The following is a 20,733-nucleotide window of genomic DNA, read 5'->3' as shown; positions in this document are numbered from 1 at the left end:
ACCAACCTGCTGCTGAACTGTTAGCTTCTCTCAGCTTTCTTCACACCACACAGCTCTGTTGAACATAGATAAGAAATTAAAATAAGAAAAAAATATAAACTGGGAAAGCCTCTGACATTTATGGTACGTCTTCTACCCAGAAACCACACGCAAGTTGAAAAACTCTCATAATAAAGAAACTTTATTATGAAACTTTACCAAATTCACGAGGTATCAGCCATTTAATATAAATGTAATATTCTAGAAATGTGTGTTGTTGTGCAGAAATATTTTTTAAAAAATGCTAAATTTAAACACAGAATAATGAGTTGTTCTTGAATGTAGTAGCAATCCTCCCTTACCCTCCTACACCATTTCCTTGCAATGTTTTTATATGACGCTAGGATTCTTTGAGTAAAATATTGGAGTACAGTGTTAGATCTTTGTACTTTTTAACCCCATGTGCAGGTAATATAAATAACTGTCAGGAAATATGACAGTGTTCACAATTCCAATACTATGATATCTTTAAAAACACAACAGCAGGCAGAGGTATAATAAGAACTCTCAGTTCAGGAGCCTTGACTCTCTCTGTGATTAGAAGAATTGAATGAGAAACTCCAGACATCCTACTAATAATTGTGATAGATATATGAAGAGAACATTTCACCCTGTTTTTAAGAGGCTTCTTGCATTAGCCTGCTAACATGGATAGCTTTCCGTACTGATTTTGTGCCTGTGTTTTTCTATAAGAAGTTAAGTAGTGCAAACCAGCCTTACGTGACCCCAGATACATTTATAGCCTTAGTATACTTATGTTTTTAATGTTGAGGTAGGAAAATTTAAAACTATAACCATTTTATCTTGTGTTATAAAATCTGGTAGAATTAATTCTTCTTAAACATGTTTATTATTATTATTATTGTTGCCTACTTACATATAAGCTCTTGAATTTAGTATACTGGTAATAACAGTAATAGGAATACATGTTCATGCTTTGATAATTGTGTTGCTACTGTCTTAACCTCATTGCAGCATCTCTCCATCAGGAGTACACCATATTTTGGAGCACATAGTCACACAAACTCCACAGACCTTTCATTACTATTATCACATATAATGCAAATAATACATATATTGAAGGTACAATAGCAGATAACTACTTGTAGGAATTATGTCATGTAAACAGTAGAGTAACTGAGCCAAATCCTTCTGACATATGCATGATATACTCCACTTATGTCTTGTCATGTGTGCTTAGGCTTGACAATTGCTTGAAACCTGTCTGTAAACGACTGGAATTTCTTATATGTTAGCTTCTCAATAGGCATTCTTAAGTGTTGTGCTTCACTACAGATTGGGACTTGTTTTAAATAAAATTGTCTACATGCTAGTGAGTTCTGGCAAGGATGTCTTCTTTTGCATAAACATTTGGACATACCAATCTATGTACTCATGGGCTGTCTTGTTTTGTAGCTGACAATATTCATAACTGTATTAATTTTTTTAGGAAATAGAAGTTAAAGTGAAACTCTCTTTCTGTTTTACAGATGTTAGATAAACAATACATGCAGAAGCACCAGACTGAGTATTTCTAATTTAACAAAGAAATATTTAAAAATAAGTAACATGATTTTCCTTAAAAATGTAGTATGTGTGTTCCTAGGGGAACAATAGAAGCCAATACTTATTCACTATGGTTAATATATTTTAGATATTTTTAGTTTCTTTAATTTAAAACTCTTTCAGTTGCTAGCTTTAGTGATGTAAGGTTTTATTAAAATATTATAGATTAGCAAAATGAATAGAAAATGAGGGAACAATAAATGACATTGCACTAATATATTCACAAGTACTTTTAATAATAAGGAGTAGTTAATAACACTTATCTAGAATTTTTAATAAAGTAAAGTTATTATTGAACATTATGAAATTAAAGTAATTGAAAGGAACACTGCTTCAAAGAAATTGTTTTAGAAAGATCCTGTGAAACTCAGTAGTGACAGCTAAGTTTCTGATTTGCCTAGTCTTGTGTATCCAGCAGGGTGAAGAATCTACCATCTTATTGACTCTTACTGATGTAGTGCTTAGCAATTAGTCTGAGTGACATGTTCATCCGTAGACAGTAGCATCATGTTTACAGTGCCATTGTAAACAATCACATTGCAAAAATAGCTCTGATTTTTTAAATACAATAGAACAGGCATTTGTACAAGCTTGCTTAACCCAGAGTAAATTTTACTTGTGATGCTGTTTTTTTCTAAAAAATAATTACCTAACATGTTTACTAAGCAAATGACATATTGTTAGACGTTTATGTGCAGTAGCATGACTGACCCATTCTTACTGATAGAAACTGAGTTACAGCTACAGAGAAGCTCCTAGAGTCAAGACTAGGCACATGCTTTGTGAATTCCTTTTTCTGAAAACCTCATCAAGTTACATAAGAAAAATAATAATTAAAAAAAAAAAAACATAGGAATTGCACTGTGGTTTGTGATAGGATTTCAATGAAAGTGCAGAGATGATATGGACAGAATCTGAGGTGTGTACCTGTAAATCTAGAACACAGGATATTTTCAGTTAATTATGTATGAGATAAAAACTAGAAGGGCCACTCTGAAAGTAACACCTTCTGTCTTACTCTGTTGACTCACGACATCAGAGGCAGGTGTTGGTGGTATGGCAGTAGAGGTTGAACATTTCAGCCAGTACTCCCTTACATTTTGTTGCAGTGTGACAGATGGCAGCAAAGGAGCAGTATGACAAATTGATGTCTGACATAGAAGTGCATACAGAGCAAAATGTGTAATTGAATTCCTCCATGTGGAAAAATGTCGCCCATTGGCATTCATTGATGTTTGCTGAAAGTTTATGGAGACCAAATAGGAACTGTGGGCACAGTGAAGCAGTAGGTAGTGTATTTCAGCAGTGGCAGCAGCAAAGTGAAAACAAGCCATGTTGAGTTGGCCTATGTGAGTGACCATGTTGAGTGACCTATGTAGTAATAAAAATAAACAATATAGATCTGCCAGAATTTATTTGCTCTTACTTGCAATCTTCTTGGATTGGTTTGTAGTGTAGCTACTTTGGGTAATGCTTGAGCTTGTAAATCTTGATAAATCAAATCTGTGCAGAACTATTGAATATCTGTTTACTGTGCTCTGAGTGTTGACAGATGTTTTTGATGCCCAACTTGAATGAATATTCTTGTTCTGATATATGTTGTTATTGAGAATGGGGTTTATCAAAGGAAGATTTATTAAAACTCACATATTTTTAGTATAGTTGTGTTTTAATGATGAACTTTATAATGGTCATATTTTTTGTAAATAACCTCTCCCTTCTGCTATTAGTGTAATGTGAGGCCTTCGTGATGGATGAGTGGCTAGAATTCAGGTAAATGAGAGATTGAAAATATCTTTGATCTTTTGTACTGTTCTCCACATTCCTTTCTTCCAATAAAAACACACACACACAAAACAAAAAACAAAAAACAAAAAAAAAAAAACAACCACCAACAACTCAGGAGTTAGATGTGAGTGCAGTAAATGTATCTTGAATATCAATAATACTGCAGTTCAGAGATGCCAATCAATAAATAATGGCTTGAGTCATCAGAAGCGAAGCAAGTGTAGCCTGCTTCTCCCTGTGAAAGACAATTCCAAGTAATTGCTCTAAAAACTTGTTCTCTCTTTTTTTCTTCTTTTTTTTTTGTTTTTGTTTTTGTTTATTTTATATTTTATTTTATTTTAGAATCAATTGAAAAATATCCAGGATGTACAATAAAGTTAAATAAAGTTAACAGTAGTGTAAGATTGCATCTCATCTCAATTCTACAGGTCCCCCCCCCAAAATGTTTTCTTAGAAGAAATTTGATCTGCAATTGTTTTAAATTTGAAATGGCTTTTCCACCTAGTGCTCTCATCACAATTGTTTTTTGTTTTTTTTTTTTTTAAACAATTTCATTTCAGATTAATGAGACAGAAGAAAATGAGCTCAGAATTTGGGACCAGGCAAAGTTCCTTGTATGTTGTTGGAAATTCCACCAAGACAGTGAATGAAGAGATGGGACATTACCTGCTGCAACAAGGCTAACAGGAAATAAAGGGACAAAATACTTAAAGACTTCAAAAGACTTATGGGAAAATTAAACAGTGGAAGTACATGCAACCTACATAGAAACACTACATGCATTGTTTCTACGTATTTGACATTTTCAGTAAGGACCATAGAAATGTGTTGTTCACCAGATTAGAATATTTTGCAATTTGTTCTTCCTTCTCATTTGTCTTAATTGCCATCTTCTAAAGCAAGAGATGAATTCTAATTGATGTAGCCCATAGTTTAATGTGGGGGGAAAAAATTGACAATGTACATGGGAAGGGAGAGAGTTTCATAGTTGGTTCTGTGAAGACAGTGAGTCTGAAATGGAAGTCAGTGCTTTTTGCCTTGTCTCTTTTTTTTTTTTTTTTTTCATACAGCAATGGGAAATAACTATTTCTCAGTTTCACTAGTTCTGCCAGAGTAGTATGTTTTAGTTAAACCTAACATTTCTCTCCCTACTAATATCCTGCAAACTCCTTCTAAATCTGCTTCAGTGATCGTGTAGTTGCTTTTTCTTGGGTCTTTTTTTTTTTTTTTTCATTGAATTTGTGCAGGACCATAGAAAAAGGAATAATTATTTTCATAATTGTTATCTCTGCTGTGGAAATTGGTGTGAAAACAGTGTGTCTCATTTACAATTTTTGCTTAGATTTAAGTGGGGATTTGTAAAGTTCGTGAATGAAAGACACGAAAGGTTAACAATTTTGTAAGAATCATGTTTTGCCTAGGAATCTGTGAGCAGGTAGAGTTGGAGCAACTTCATGACACCCCACTGTGTAACATAACAGTACTGAAAATGTCAGTATGGTCCATAGAAATTAGAAGTGCATAATTATTGATTTTTAAATGCTGTAACAGCCAAATGTACTTCTATGTTTACACTGAAATACCTGAAAATATAGTAATGCCAGAAAACAACTTACTGATAAAAGTTTTTATCTATCCTCTACAGACAAGCAATTTTTTGTTTTCTCTGACAAGCCATTAGAAATAAGGGTCTTTTAGAGATAAAACTAGGGTTTCAGCAATTCAGCAAAATCTCTTAAAGCCTACAGAACTATCTATAGCTAAAAATCAAGTTGAACAATTCCACAAGTTACTGAGGAAACTAGGATTCTATTCTTCTCTCTGTATCTCTAAATATGAAAGAAAAACAAATAATGTTTAATTGGAGCTGGAGAACATCACTGTGGTAACAGCTTGCCAGACTAATAAGGATATTGATGGAAATCAAAAGCTAGGAGCTACCTTTTGCTAATCTGACTTGCACTTCTATATAAACCTTTAGTACTTTTGTCCTTCACTTCACTGTATTATAATACATAGTTGGTGTGATATACCTGTCTATTCCAGTGCTCATGGTTGCAATAAAGAGATCATTGGACGTATTCTAGAATATGTATTTCAGAATAATGATACAATATGTTTTCTTTCTCATGAAGAAACACTTGCTATCCCACATGATTCTTTGTAATCACCTTACTGACCATATTTTACTTTCAAGTGCCTTCTTTTTAATAGTGGTGCTTAAATTTTATTGCAAGAGTGCAATAATCAGATAAGTCACTTTAGTTTTTTATAATTTCTCCCTGTTCCCTGAGAAAATTTAGCTACATCTGCATCTGTTAAGTGCATAAAATATTTATTTCAGCAGCTACTTACACAGAGAACTTCAGAGGTCTCTGTGAGGAAGCCTACCTGTAAATTAGTCACTTGAAGGAAATCCAAGAGATAATAATGCATAATTGCCCTCACTGCAGTTGAGAATGTCAGAGAATGTTAATTTATGACCTTTTCATCATAATACTAGAATATCTCCTGATCTTAAATATACATCTATGATATTTGCTCTATACCGATATTCCCATCCATTCACCTTCACATTCCCCTTGGTGGACAGAGAAGATGCATATTTGTGCAGAAAGAGTGGCTTGCTCAAAGTCACTAAGGATAAAATTTCAAAAAATTATCAGGAAAACCTCCCCTAAATCTATTTCCAAACCATTCAGTCATCCTCAATTTCTCAAAGGGAATGACTGGTGCTTAAAATAGCGGAATGCTTCTCGGAAGAAAAATAAAAAAATAAAAAAAAATAAAAGCTGATATTTCTTGTTATTCTTTTTAACTGATGATACTGTATATGTTGCATATCAGTTAGTTTAACAAACAAATAATAAACACAAATAAACACAAAAAGACCTACAAATAACTTTCACAGCTGGTAAATTCTGTTACATCTTAGTTAAAGCAACAAATGTCTATATTATTTCATATTGGTACAAAACATTTAAAAGATTAGAGAGATAGGAAAGAACGATTAATGTGGTCTAGTTGTCATCTAGGAGTGGATATAGGAATAAGGTTAATGCTGTCTTATACATCCTCATCCCTAAATAAAATACTACTTTTCTGAGGGATGTATCAGCTTCCCTTTAGAGTACTTTTGCAAACCCTTTTCAAGAAATATTTCAAAAGAATGTATTCTTATTCTGCTCCATCAAGTGAACATTGGAATATGTCTTAAGTGCATTTGAGCAGTCCAGAACTTTGTCTCCAGGAGGGACAGAGATATCAGAGTTTAATTAAAAGCTGTGATTTTATTTATTTATTTATTTTTTTCATGAAATCTCTACCTCTCTATTCCCCAACTCCCGTTGTCTTGATGAGTTTGTGCCTAAATCTTATCAAATTAAAAGTTCATCTAAGGGTAACATGAACCTATTTTCCTCACTTTAATGGGAAAGAATCCTCAAATACTAAATTAAAAATATACCACTAAGTAACAATTTCTCAGGAACTACAGAGATTATTTGATGCCCTCTACTAGTACACAACATTTATTGTATGACTTCAAGGAGAGGGTAAGGAATGTTATTCAACTGAAATTAAAAAAAAAAAAAAAAAACACATATTAATAATTTGTCTAATATGAGAAAAAGGATCTAAAAATCAGTGATTATTTCAAGGGATGTTGTAATGATGTTCAACAAAAATAACTATGCTCTAGTGAAGATGTGATTCAGTTGCCTGCTTTTATCATTAACAGGATATCTTCCAGGCAAAGCCATTTCAGAAGACAATTGATCGTAATTAGAAAATGGTAATAAATAAGCTTATGCTGAGATTGAATAAAATAATTCTTAAAGTTATTAACTTTTGAAAAGAAGAAAATGAAGATAAGAAAAGGAAAAATAAAGGCATGCTACTTTTCTTTTAAGCTTTGAATATTTTCCTAGTAAAAGATTCTAAAATGAAGAAGTATTAACATATTGTCCATTATTGAACATATCAAATAAAATGCTATGGTACATATACAACATACTATATTTCTGTCAATAAACGAATGCTGACCTTCCAGACAGATAATGAAATATAAATGAATTCAGCAGCTTCTCCTTGCATATTACATTACTTCACTGATATCCAAAAACACACAGAATTTAAGAGACATAACTTTGAGATTTGAAATGGCTTTGTATTGTGGCTTGCAATAATATGCTTTATTTGATTATTAAATCCTGTGTCATGTAAAACTTAACCAGCAACACTAATTTATTAAATACAAAGGAAGCAAAGTTGTTTGGATGTATAAAGGGAGAACAAGAAATCTTACTGCAGCTACTGCAATTTTCTAGTGTTAAAATTTGATAGTTTATTCACCAAGATCAGAATGCATTCTTCATTTTTGAAAAAGAAAGCAAAAAACACATGTTAAGCTGGAAGTGTAGTTAGGTTAATAAGAAGGCTTTATTGCTTGTTAGCTCTGTAAATCTGCTGTTACCATTCATCTTTACTTCTCTTTGTTGCAGGCACTTGTTTTGCATATTTGTTTACGAGAAAAAAGAAATTAAAATGTATAATAAACTGCAGGAACATTTCAAAACTTAAACAGGACTCTCACTAATGAGAATGAGGTTTAGACATACTGCTTGATAGGTTCCATGTATTTGTGAGCCAAAAGCTAAAATTCACTGTAATTGTCAGTGATAATAAATGAAATGTTCCATATTTTGTTAATTAAATCCACTAACATTCTCGGAGTTTGCACCATTATACATCCCAACATATATCAAAGGAGAGAAAGAAAATACTTTTTTGTGAGCTCTGTGTTGAATGAGAGTCTTTTAATGGACCCAGGAAAAGGGGAGCCTCATGAGTTATATGGCTATTAGAATTTAACCACGTTAAAAAATATATACACATGGGAAACAGAACTGAGAACATGTTATAAAGAAGACCTCATTTTCACAGCTCTTTTAAATTGAAAATCACCTTAGAATTGTCAGGAAAAAATAACTCAAAATCAGTCTTGTACAACATAAGCACAAAAGTAATAATGTACAACTCAGCAAAAAGAAACAAATATTTTACATAAGAGTTATTATTTTCTTTCTTTAATCTTCTATCCGTATTTTCATATAAGGAAGCATGTGGAAAGGCAGGTAAGGTTTTGAAAAATTAAGTATGATTCACCACATTTTAACATTTTTAAAAAAGCAAGCAAGAAATAAATAACTTAAAAAAAGATGTAGAATTATGACCCTAATTCTTTGTTTTATAATTCTCACTGTAGCACATGTATCTATTCTCTCTGTCTTCTCCATCGCTGCTTCCAATAATATTCTGTTTACATTTTGATATTTTATCATCACATTGGGCTGAGGCTGGTAACATTAACATTGATTAAACTAATTTGCAGAAGTGATTTTATATGCAATTTCTAATATGGAGTATCATACTTATTTATTCCAAACCATTCCGTACTGAGTATTATGTGACTCTAAACTGAAAACCACAGCAATGTCTTGGAGAAAAAAAAAGCACCCTATGCAGCCAATTTCATTTTTCAATATTTTTGTCCTGTACTTTTTAAAGTGAAGGTGAGAAAAAGCAGTATCCTGTGTGAAAGTAAGTTAAATCATGAAACCTGAGGAACTTCTCTACTCTTAACTTGAATATATTTTTTGAGAATATTTTATATATACTTTGCATATTTATTATATCTGTGTATTATGTTGTTGTAGTTCTATTGCATTCTCATGACATGTCTATTTCAAGTGCTATTGGAAGATTAGTGAGGAAAGTGAAATGTTTCAGTGTTTCAGTGAAACTGAGGAGTGCACTCTACCAAAAATATATACATGTATATATTCAGCTACATTTGGTTTACCTGTAATTATCTCTATGCAAAAATTAAAAATCTAATTTGCATCCTAAAAACAATTCAGTTTTGTACCTATATGCAAGGCATATATTTAATATTATATTTGTAATGTTCCTGTAAGAAACCTCTGGCTTCATGGATATAAATATAAGCAGACTAAGATGTATAAGACGGTGTAAGACAATCTGGAATAGACTGTCTTTTCACAATAATTTCATCTCTGAAACCGTACAGTAAATGTAAGCAGCACAAGTCCCATGTTTTTTTTAACACATAAGTGGATTACATTAACATAGTTATAGATGTACATCAATACTGATACAGAACTTTGTTCTATTGACAGAATTTTATTTACTCTCAGGATTCTGGAAGACCAAAAACAGAAAAAAATTTTCTAGGGTAACTTCATAATGGAAACTAGGAAAGCAGAAAGCTAGTACTTCTGCCATATGCAACCTCCCGTACACGCTTATGGTAGTTCAACCTTACAAATTACAGCAAAATATTATTACAATTTCATTTGATAACCAAATTTCAGATTTTGTTCTGTAACTATCATTTTAGTGGGACATAGAAGTTGCATGCAATAGCATTATTGGATCATTTTATAATGATTATAAATCATATAAAATGATTTGTCATTTTATATATCTGGTAGTATAATTGTTATGTTTTGTTTGTTTGTTTTAAAGCTAAAAGTAGAATCCACATTTCAAAACAATCAGTAAGAAAGTTGAAATGATAGTTGACTGGTTTTCTCATTATTATGAAAAATCTGGAAATTTAAACATATTAAAAAAAAAAAAAAAAAAGAAAACAGTGATTTTTTCCCCCCAGAAATTATATGATATGTTAAATACTTTATTATTATTATTTAATATATATTTCTGTTCTCCCAAATGTCTCAGTAAAATGAAGTTTAATCTTTTGGAACCTAACATGGGAGTTTTTGGATTCTCAAAGCCTACACACTATTCTGTGCCCACACAACAACCCCTTCATATACATAACACTCTGAGAAACAGAATTCTTATGAGGAAACCAGATTCAGTTTTTCATGTCTCATTTCTCAAAACTTTTTTCCGAGTTTTTCAAAGTTTTTCTGTGTCTCTATTGTACTATTTGATTTTTGTTTTGAAACTAATCTGAATCCTAAATCTGTCCTAATCTGACATAGATTCTTCTGTGCTGAAAGTCAGTGATATTCATGATTTTTGTTCTGAATGTTCCAATATCTCTTCTTTATATATATATATATATATATATATAAAGCATATGAGCAACCATGTGTAGTTCAGCTCCACCCTTAACACTAGTTAACTTTATTTTTCATAGCAACACTAGACACTACATAATTAAAAAGTAAATATTAATTTTATAATAATTTTACAGTAGCAACTAGCAAGACCCATCATGTTGTGATTAAATGCAAGAAATAAATTTCAAATTCTTAAAAGAAGTATTTAGGTTCTGGAACTATGAGAGGAAAAATAATCAGGGTGGCAGAAATGAAAACAATTCTTGGGTAAGTCAGGTACACTTCCCTGACTAAAGGTTCTGTTTGTTACGCTGTGAAAAAAAAAATATATATATAACCTGATTCTATAGGGAAATGCATAGTATAACTCAAAATCTATGATTGCCATTTTTTTCTAGCCTGATTTCCCATAGTAAAATATTTCACCCATAGAAAAAGAAATTGTAACTATTGAATTGTAACTAGTGAAAATGTAACTATTTTCCATAGGCAGTGTGCTATGGGAGATGTAAGGAAAGTTTTTTACTCCTAACTAATATTTAGGCAACATAAAGTAGAAACAACAATCTCAAAAGACAGGCTTTTCTTACTTTTCTCCATCATAATTTCCTAAAGCGCTGTTGGAACAATGCTTTATTTCATTGATTTGGCCAAATGCAAAGTTTCCATGTATTTTAAATGAAAGTATCTTCTCAATATTAGTTTCTAATTAACCCTTCATGTAGTAACCATCTACACTGTAAGTTTAAAAGCATATCAGTCTAATGGAAGTGTATTGATTTAGAGGCTGTATGAGACAAAGAATCACACAGGACAAAAGCTTTTTGGCACTCAGAAAAAAAAAAAATACAAAACCCAAGAAAATCTTGGTTTTTAATGTGAAAATATTCTTCCAATTCTTAGTGAATACAGGTTTTATACATGCTAGAAAAAGATATAATGCAAAAGAGAAAGCTTTATGCCCTCAAGAAAATGATCTGTATTTTTTCTACTGAATTGAAGTACCACAGTATATAATTCACTGTTTATATACCTTCTTAAGGTAGCAATTCTATGTTCTCTGTCCTAAATTTTAACATTGTGTTATTTTTGACTTAACTCTTTTACTGCATATTGGTTTTGCAACATATTTATATTGAATTAAAATAAAAAATGTTGTACAGAACACAAATACAAAATATTTTAATGAAGTGAAATAGGAATACAACCTTCTGATGCGCACCAAAGCCATTTGGACAAAGGTATGACACCAAGAAAGACAAAAAGGCCTAGAGATAGAAAATTATCTCATGGAGAATAGCACTGTAACACTGCAGGAGGTAGTAAGACCAGAAATAATTAAGGACTTGGTAGGCATATAAATGTATTTAAAATGTACAACATCTCAGCTCACTTTCTTTTGCAGCAACCACCCTGCTTCCACGCAATCTTAGAGACTGAATACAGGTAGGATAACTTAAGGCACTGTTATCAATTTGTTGCACACAGCGAAGTTGTGTGAATGCGTCTCAGTCTGAATATAAAGAAACTGTTATAAAACTCATGTCAGCCTCTGTCCTTACTCAGGTAAAGCTTCTATCATTGAGATATGTAATAAATCTTTAAGTCAGCAGCACACCTGTGAGTGAGTGGATATAAGTACAGAAAATGCAGATATTTTCTTTACAGCACACATATCTCTAGGTTTGACATCAGCTAGCAAAACAGTATTAAGTTATAGTTTAGTTGCAAAGTTTTGCAACAACATTGTTTGAAGGTATAAAAAAATGGAAATTAAGCTCATGTTAATATATCTTTCTTGATGGTTATCATTCAAGAACAACATTCAAGTGTCCTACTTTTCTGGATTTGAGGAGAAGTGGCTATCACTTACCACCAGCGAGCTGGTTTCATCCCTTTCTCCCCATGAATTTAATTTAAAGCTCTATCAATCAGCCCTGCCATCTCCTGCACAGAAATCCTTTTCCTCCTCTGAGAAAAGTGTATACCATTAGGCACCAGGAGGCCCAGTGCTGTGTAGATCAAGAAACCCAAAATTCTTTCATGATGACACCAGCTTCTCTATTCAGCTGGATCTGCATGTTGAGTGTTCCCTGCTGCTGGAAGAGGAGAACACTACTTGTACTCCTGATCCCTTAAGCTATTGCCCAAAGGTCCTGTTGTCCCTTTTGATTGCTCTTGGACCTCTTTCTACTGCTTCATTGCCACTGACATGAATCCAATAATGAATAATAACCAAAGTACCAGGTTAGTGGCTTTTGTAACATCTCTTAGTCAGGCCCTAGAGAGGCAGCAGACTTCCCTATGGTCAGCTGTTGTTGCTGCAGCTCAGTGCCACACCAGCGTTTGCTCACTCCCCTCTTGCAGAGCAATGGGGGAGAGAATCAGAAGGAGAATATAATAAAGTCAAACTCATGCACTGAGATAAAAATGATTTACTAAGACAGAAAAAGGAGGGAAAAAAAAGGAGAATCATACTAGTAATTATAACAGTATAATATACATTTACAAAACAAGGGATATACAACACAACTGCTCACCACCTGCCAACTGATGCCCAACCAGTCCCTAAGCAGCAGCAGCAGCAGCAGCAGCTGCATGTTCCTGTGAGAGCTCTGTCTGAGTAGCTGTGTCAGTTCCTGTGGCTGGATAGCCATATGCACATAGCATATGACTATTAACTGAATATGACAGATTTATCTTCACAACCAGAACAAAGTCCTCAGACTTTCTTATGAGGTCATGATAAGCTATGTGGATGATGAGGTCTTTGATGGCATGATTCAGAGTTTTAAGATGTTACTCAATGAATTTGAAAGTGATTTCTGTTGAAATACAAGTACTTCGCTTTGTAATAGGGAATGGGAATATGAACCCCAAATTCTCTGGAGTTCATTGTATGAGCTTAGACTGATATATTCAATAGAAAGTGAATTATTCCCGTTATCCATCAACAGAGCTGCATGCAGCAACAGTGTATTCCAGTTGCAGTAGTATAATGCAACCATTAATCATTGTTCCAAAATACCTGTTCTCCAAGGTTCTTTCTCCAAGACATATTGTATCTAAACTTGTAGAATTAATGATTATAGTAACTTAGAGCAGAGCAAGCAGAAAGCACTATTATGAATCTGTAGCTAAAAGGTGCCTGTGACTATAGTCTCTGAAATTCTTCATCCTTTGGGATATAAATAATTTTTTTGAGTTTGTAAAATGCATGTGAAAAAGATTTCTGCAGTGCCCTTGGATCTCAGATGGGAGTGAATCATCAGAAAGAAAAAACTGTCTGGAGCATCTCCCCTGTTAGGAAAGGCTGAGCGACCTGGGTCTGTTCAGCCTTGAGAAAAGAAGACTGAGAGGTGATCTTACTAATGTTTATAAATGTCTTAAGTGTGGGAGTCAAAGGGACTTGGCCAGCTTCTTTTCAACAGTCTGTGGGGACAGGACCAGGGGAAACAGCCATAAACTGGAACATAGGAAGTTCCGCCCCAACATGTGAAGGAACTTCTTCACAGTGAGGGTGATGGAGTACTGGGACAGGCTGCCCAGGGAGGTTGTGGATTCTCCTTCTCTAGAGGTATTCAAGACCCTCCAGGATGCCTACCTGTGCAGCGTGCTGTAAGGGGGCTTCTTTGCAGGGGGTTGGACTGGATGATTTCTAGAGGTCCCTTCCAGCCCCTATGATTCTGTGATTCTCTGCTCTGTTGTTAACACTGAGTTAAGTAAAGTAATGGTGTGTTCTGCCACACCATTTCATAGATGCAAAAGAGACTTTCTGCCCTTCACAAGGATGGACTCAATTCTTTTAGAATACCTCCAAAGAAACAAGGTTGATGACCTTTTTTTGTGATGTTTGTGTACTTTGAAATGATCCTAGCTAACACAGATTCAGAATTAACTCCACAACACTCACTCTCTCCAGTAACAAATGTCATAATATTCAAATAGACACATTTTCAAGTGACTAGAAACACAAAAGGCCTGAATTCTTTCACTAGCAACAAGGGTAGAGCTGACTATAGGAAAGAGGTACCTAAATGATTTTAACCACTGTGTCTTCCTTCTACAGATGTGAAGTACTAATAATTCCAGTTTGCCCGATGGGAAAATGACATTTAGATTCTTAAATAACAGCAGGGTAATTGACCTCTAATTGGCAACAATAGCTAAAACATTTAGTGCACTCTGGGAGTTGTTCAACATACTCATATTCATTGAAATTCTGCATAACAGGTGGTGGACCTCAGCCATGCACTAGGTACATTGCAGCCATAAGCACCAACTCATGATTTATATTCTCAGTATACAATTTTTTCAGGACTCCTTCCATTCCCTGCACTCCCTAGAAAATAAATTTTGAGAACTTACAATTTTTAATGAATTAGAATTGTGTTTTTCTGGCCAAATCTGATACAAATTCATACAACCTCCATGATTAAATGACTCGTCATTAAATGACGAATCCATCTGATTTTTGTCACAGTGTTCCTTTTTTCATTGATAAACAAGAATATATGATAATGAAATAAATTATTGCAAAACATTTTAATACATTATTAATACAAATAATTTTTCTTCCTTTTTGACACCAGTATCACCGCTTGCTCCTTCAGGAACAGGTTCCTGCATGGCTTCATGGGGAGATGTGTACTATACAGTGGCTAGATGGGGATGGCCTGCTCTTCCATGGGCCTCTCCTGGGCTGCAGGGAACTGCTGCTGTGTGCTTGGAGCTCCTGCTCTCCTCCTTCACTGACCTTGATGCCTGTAGGGCTGCTCTGTCACAACTCTCACTCCTCTCTCTCAGCTTCTGCTCCATGACATTATTTCACTTCCTTATATCTGCTCTGCAAGAGCACACCCAGCATCACTCATGACTCAGCTCAAGCAGTGATGGGTCCCTTTTGGAGTAGTTAGAGCTCTGAGCTGATATGGGAAAGTACTAGGCTCTGTTTGCAGTGGCCACCCCTGCAGCCCCACCCCTCTGCCAAAACTTTGACATATAAACCATCACTTTACATGTTAGAGGACTGCAGTTTGCAAGCACCACAACTTTTTAGAAATCATTCAAAAAACTCATTTTTTCCCCAGTTATCTTTGTGGTAACCTTGTAGCTATGATCACATTTCATTTTCACTTTATATTTTTTTATATAGTTTATTATTTTATGTTTATATAAACAGTTGTGTTAAAAAGTAGTAGGATATTGAGACTGGAATGTGCAGGTTGCAAAGCCTCCGTGAAACCACAGTTATAGTTTCACTGTTAGTCTCTGAGGAGTCAACAGATCTCTCCAAGGAAAATGGTTGGACCCTGTGGCTAAGAGTATAGTGGTAAATAAAAGATGCCAAAAACTGTTCACTGTTTCTGAGACAAAAAATGGCCTATCTCACACCCACTTGCCTCCCAAAAGAAGAGGTCAACATCAGAACTGCTTCTGTGGATTAGTCCTTGGCATGTGCTCTCTGGGACAAAGTTTCTGCATAATTCATGGCAGCCTGCTAGATGATATTGCCCAAGGCTATGTGAAGGACCATGTCAATGACACAGCAAGTTGCCATAGCAGACAACAATCTTGACTGCATTACAAAAAATAACTGTGATACACTTTCAAGCCTGACTATGTTTTATTCATTTGTATGGACAGGACAGGACCTATGAAACAAACAGTAAAAGAGAGGGGTATAACACTTGCAGAGCATTAACTGGTCTTGGGCTGAAGGAAAGATTATAACGTGCTGTGAAATTGTTTCTGTTGTTTTTCTCGTTCTTCTGAGAACTACAAATTTTAAAATCCTAGAGATCTTTTGATGGACTCTAAGTAGCAAGCCTTTTTATCTACTTAAGCACCTTTTTAGGGAAGTACCATACTTAAGCATACTTGCTTAAGCATACTTGCTTAAGTACTATACTTGCAGCATACTTGCTGCAAGATTTTCATGCAGCAGTGGAACTGCCTTGATATCCAGCAGTAAGATCCCTTTCTGGGTATTTTTCAAGAAGTCTTACTTAGGGACTGATATAAGTTAATTCTCCTACAGAAAAACCTATGTCTTTTGAAGCCAGAGGGAATTTGAGAAATAAAATAGGTTTCATGGAAGCAGAAAGCTACAGAAAGTAAACATAGCCATTAATCACATAAAGGAGAGATGTAATAGCATGAGTAAGAATATATCTCAAGCCCAAATCAATACTAGCAAACTAGTCACATAATGTATGTTTGACTCAGTATTGGGTAGTTAAAGTTGACTAAAGTTGACTATGTGGTTAAAAGTAATTGACTTCAAAGTCATAAATATATTCCTCCTGGAAATAACTTATTAGCCATATTATACCTTTATTGAAGTGTTCACAGAAAGTGCAAATTATCATTGAAGAATTTTACTTATTTTTATGTTTTTATCCACAGTAAGAGGAGAGTTGCCATGACTGCATCTTATAGAACTTAATAACTTGGATCCTGCTGAAAAATAAATGAGAAAATAACCACAAAAACCAGCAAATAAAAGAAAAAGATATGGCCTACCACGATTTGGAGCATGACCAAGAAAAAAACAGAACTGTAGCTTAAGGAAAACTTTGTTTACTTTTAAAAAATACTAAGCAACTTTTATTTATATCTTAATAGCACTCCAGAGATAAATTTTAAGAGAGAGACATAATCTTGAGCCATAAATCATTGTGAGTGATTTCCTCAAAGCTCAAGGAAAAAAAGAAGTATTTTTTTGTTCTACAGTCATAGCTGATGCAAATAATTCTAGATAGATAGCTCTTTTCTTTCAGTTTCTTTGGAATTTACTCCTTAATGACATTGCAATACTTGAAAATGTGAATGTATAAGTAGATATACCATTTTTCTTAATGCATTTCTGTAGTGTATCAATGCAGTATGTCCTGAGATCTTTTCATACTTAAATCTGGAATTATTCACTTTTAATCATAAAAATAATATGCTATTAAATACATTAATGGTATTTCAAGGCTGTTTATGTATGATGGGCAAACACTGAAAACCACTTCAGTGTGGGTCCCAGACAATAGTGATAATTGGTTATGTACATGGTTTGTACATGAAGCATTGCAGAGTAATCTCATGTGTAAGTTTGATATCTTAAAAGTCCATTGGCGATTATGTCAAATTTTTATTTTTGACACCTAATGCACTTATAGGCAACCAATTGGAAGTAAAAAGACTAAGTGAAAACCTTTATTTTCTCAAAGCAAAACAAAAATAAAAATAAAAATAAAAATAAATAAAAATCAGAGAGTATTGTAATTATTTTTGAAGCATTCTGTAAAAATTATGAAATATTCTGATCTGTCATCTTTTTCAGCTAGCTCTACAGCTACAAAATGTTCTGCTACTTGAATTCATTGAATTATTCATAAATTTGTAAAAATCAAATCTAATACGTGACTTTACTTTTTTTCACTAAAATATTTCTTTTGTTTTTCTCATCAAGAAGAAAACATTACATTTATTATGTGCAGGATTGTTTAGTCTTGTATCTATCATAGTAGGTGTCTTTAAAAGGAGGTATACACCACTCTGTGAAAATATAATGCTCTGTAAATATGCCAAAGGTATTTTAAAAACAAACTTCTTGGGAACATTTTTCTGAAATCATCTCTGTATAATATAAAAATCAATTTTTTTTTTGTTTCTTACCATTATTATTATTTTATATTTTATTATCATAAATTATGTTTATCTGATTTGCAGATGCTGTGGTATGGATTATCTGAACTGCTCAACATCAGCATGATTTCTCTTAAGCAGCCTCTTAAAAATTCTGAAAAGTCAGAAGAGCTATAGATAAAGACAGTTGGTTTCCAGATTTTCTTCCATCTGAAACATGGAGGACATAACAAAGAGAATCAATGGATGGGCTAGGTAATTGAAATTCATATCATAATTCTGTCTCAAAAGTCTTTCTTGATTGATGTGAAAGACCAAAATCAGGATATTCTGCATAAATAATAGTATTGATTTGTTTTGATTTTTCAGTGAATATGAATCCAGAATTGTCCACTTTTGAATCCAGATTATTGCTTATGGCTATAAAAATGAAAAATAGTGCAGAGTACATATGCTTTAAAGGTTTAAATTACACACATTTGAAATATATTGGCAGTTCTTTTGTTCAAACATGACTGTTTTTACTTGTTTGTTTTGTATGGTGATAAAATAAGTAGAAATATTCATATCTTATGCTGTAATTTTTGAGGATTTTTTCTTTTAGTTATCCTTTCTTTAGAATTGCATTTGAAAATTAAATTTTTTTTCTGAGCTTATAGTCACTGTCACTCTTTCATTACATTTCCATGAATGTCAAAAACTGAATTTAATAAATTGCTTTGTAATTCTATTTTTTTTTTTTTTAACATTAAGTGCATGTAGTGAAGGAAAATGAGATCACCTGTTTCTCTCGTTTTATGTATATGGATAGATGCGTCCTGCCTACACTGACTAAGAGTCTTCATTTAACAGAAAAGATGGGAAAAAATCTTAGCAAAACTAAAAGCAGAATAAGAAATGCACGTATTCTTTAACATTTCTTTAGCTGCAAAAAGCCTGGAGTGGAATAATTTTTAAGTAAAATTGAGGACACTGATGCTGACAGGGTATGAGTGAATTGAATTATTGATTGACCAGACTACTTTTCAGGAATTATTGATAGCATATTCTCCAGAAAATTTGGCAAACTAGTTGAGGACAAACATATATCTGAAGGACAGATTGGCAATACTACAGGATCAAGTTTATTATATCTACATGTACAGAGAACATGAAGACTGGGTTTCGGCACACCTTAACCTACTTTCCAGAGCTAAAGGACCTCTAATTTCCTATGCATGGTATCTAGACTAACACACACCACAATATGCCTGAATGTGTTTTTCTGCAGGTTTGGGCAGCCTGCAGAAAACTTATTATTATCAGTCATGTAGTGACGAGTGGACATGGTGTGTTGCACAGCATCTTTCATTTATACACCCTCTTGGGGACTGATAGTAAAAATTTAGCATCTCTCTAAACAAAGCATGTCAGAGACATTTACATGTGGTTGTAAGGCCAAATGGGACAGCATCACTTGCAGGCAGGTACCCACGCTCTCTCCCCCTGAGCTGTATTCAGCCTCTCCTCTGGCTCTGGCTCTTCCTAGGTGGCATCAAGGCAATGCCTGAGGACATGCTTGCTGCCTCTGGCCAAGCATCCACTGGGAGCATGCTGAAAACAGCATCATGGAAGTGATCCCATTCTGTTTTCTGTTTTATTTAATGGTATAACCATAAATCAGGGGGGAATGACAGAATTATATCCTTTTCATCTTCTATTAAAGAGAGTTCAGCATTCACCTGATGGGAAATCAGTCTAGAGAGAAGGTACTGATCATAGATTGATGTCTGAAACATTCTCAACCTTCTAGAATTTAAAAGGAGATGGAAAACTTATTCATGTTTCACATGCTACATTCATTTGTAGAGCATGTCTTCAGCTGGAGCAACTAGTATTTCTCCATTACAGTAATGTCTGTGAAACTGAATTACATCAGACTTTTATAATACAATTCTCTTTTAGCTCTCAAGACCATTGGACATTGCTATTCCTTCCTTACTTTTGACATGAGCACATAAGACGCTTAAAACCTGTTTATTAACTCAGAACTTAATGCTTTCCTCTCTGCCCTGTTCATAACCTTTTTTTCTGGATAGCATTTTCTTAGTAGGAAGCAGGAGGTATTGTTCTATTACACTCTCTGCTACATGAATTAAATATAATTAAACAGATGGCAAGGTTTCACTGTAATAGTGATTGCTCCTGAGAGTAACAGAATGAGAGTCCCTTTTAGCAAATATCCAGGTTAAGAGAGTATATTCAGGAAAGACCTTGTACACTGCACAAGGCCAATATTTGTAGTATTTTTCAGCTCACTCATTGAGTTGTCCTTCCTCATTTTACATTAGTTTACTGGTTTTTCAAAAAGGTTTAAGAAATTATACCGATAATGAAAACTACTTCATTCCCTTGAAACCTTTAAAAAGAACATATTAATTTCATTTATAACTCTGACCTTTCTAACTGTGTTATGCCATATCTATTCTGGATCATTTGTTGAAGTTGTGGACTTGTTTGGTTCTGTTATGGTTAGATAAAATGAATTTTGCTTAGGCCAAGTAAGCTGAACTGTCTTAATTCCACAATTCTGTAGCTCACTGAGCAA

At 33.8% G+C, this 20,733-nt stretch overlaps 1 protein-coding gene across 2 annotated transcripts in view; it reads left to right on the top strand.

Moving 5' to 3' along the window:
* The window catches only part of CCDC102B (coiled-coil domain containing 102B), a 130,314-nt gene extending 120,472 nt beyond the window's left edge, over nt 1-9,842 (top strand). For both annotated transcript variants that reach the window (XM_025147806.3, XM_025147805.3), the window contains one exon: nt 3,954-9,842. In XM_025147806.3, coding sequence (XP_025003574.1) covers nt 3,954-4,043 — 90 coding nt within the window. In that variant the 3' untranslated portion in view covers nt 4,044-9,842. The remainder of the gene's footprint in view (nt 1-3,953) is intronic.
* Nucleotides 9,843-20,733: the final 10,891 nt, after the last annotated feature.

Source organism: Gallus gallus, chromosome 2, assembly GCF_016699485.2.
Source record: "Gallus gallus isolate bGalGal1 chromosome 2, bGalGal1.mat.broiler.GRCg7b, whole genome shotgun sequence".
NCBI classification, from domain to species: Eukaryota; Metazoa; Chordata; class Aves; order Galliformes; family Phasianidae; genus Gallus; species Gallus gallus.
This window is presented reverse-complemented; position numbering and strand designations above follow the sequence as displayed.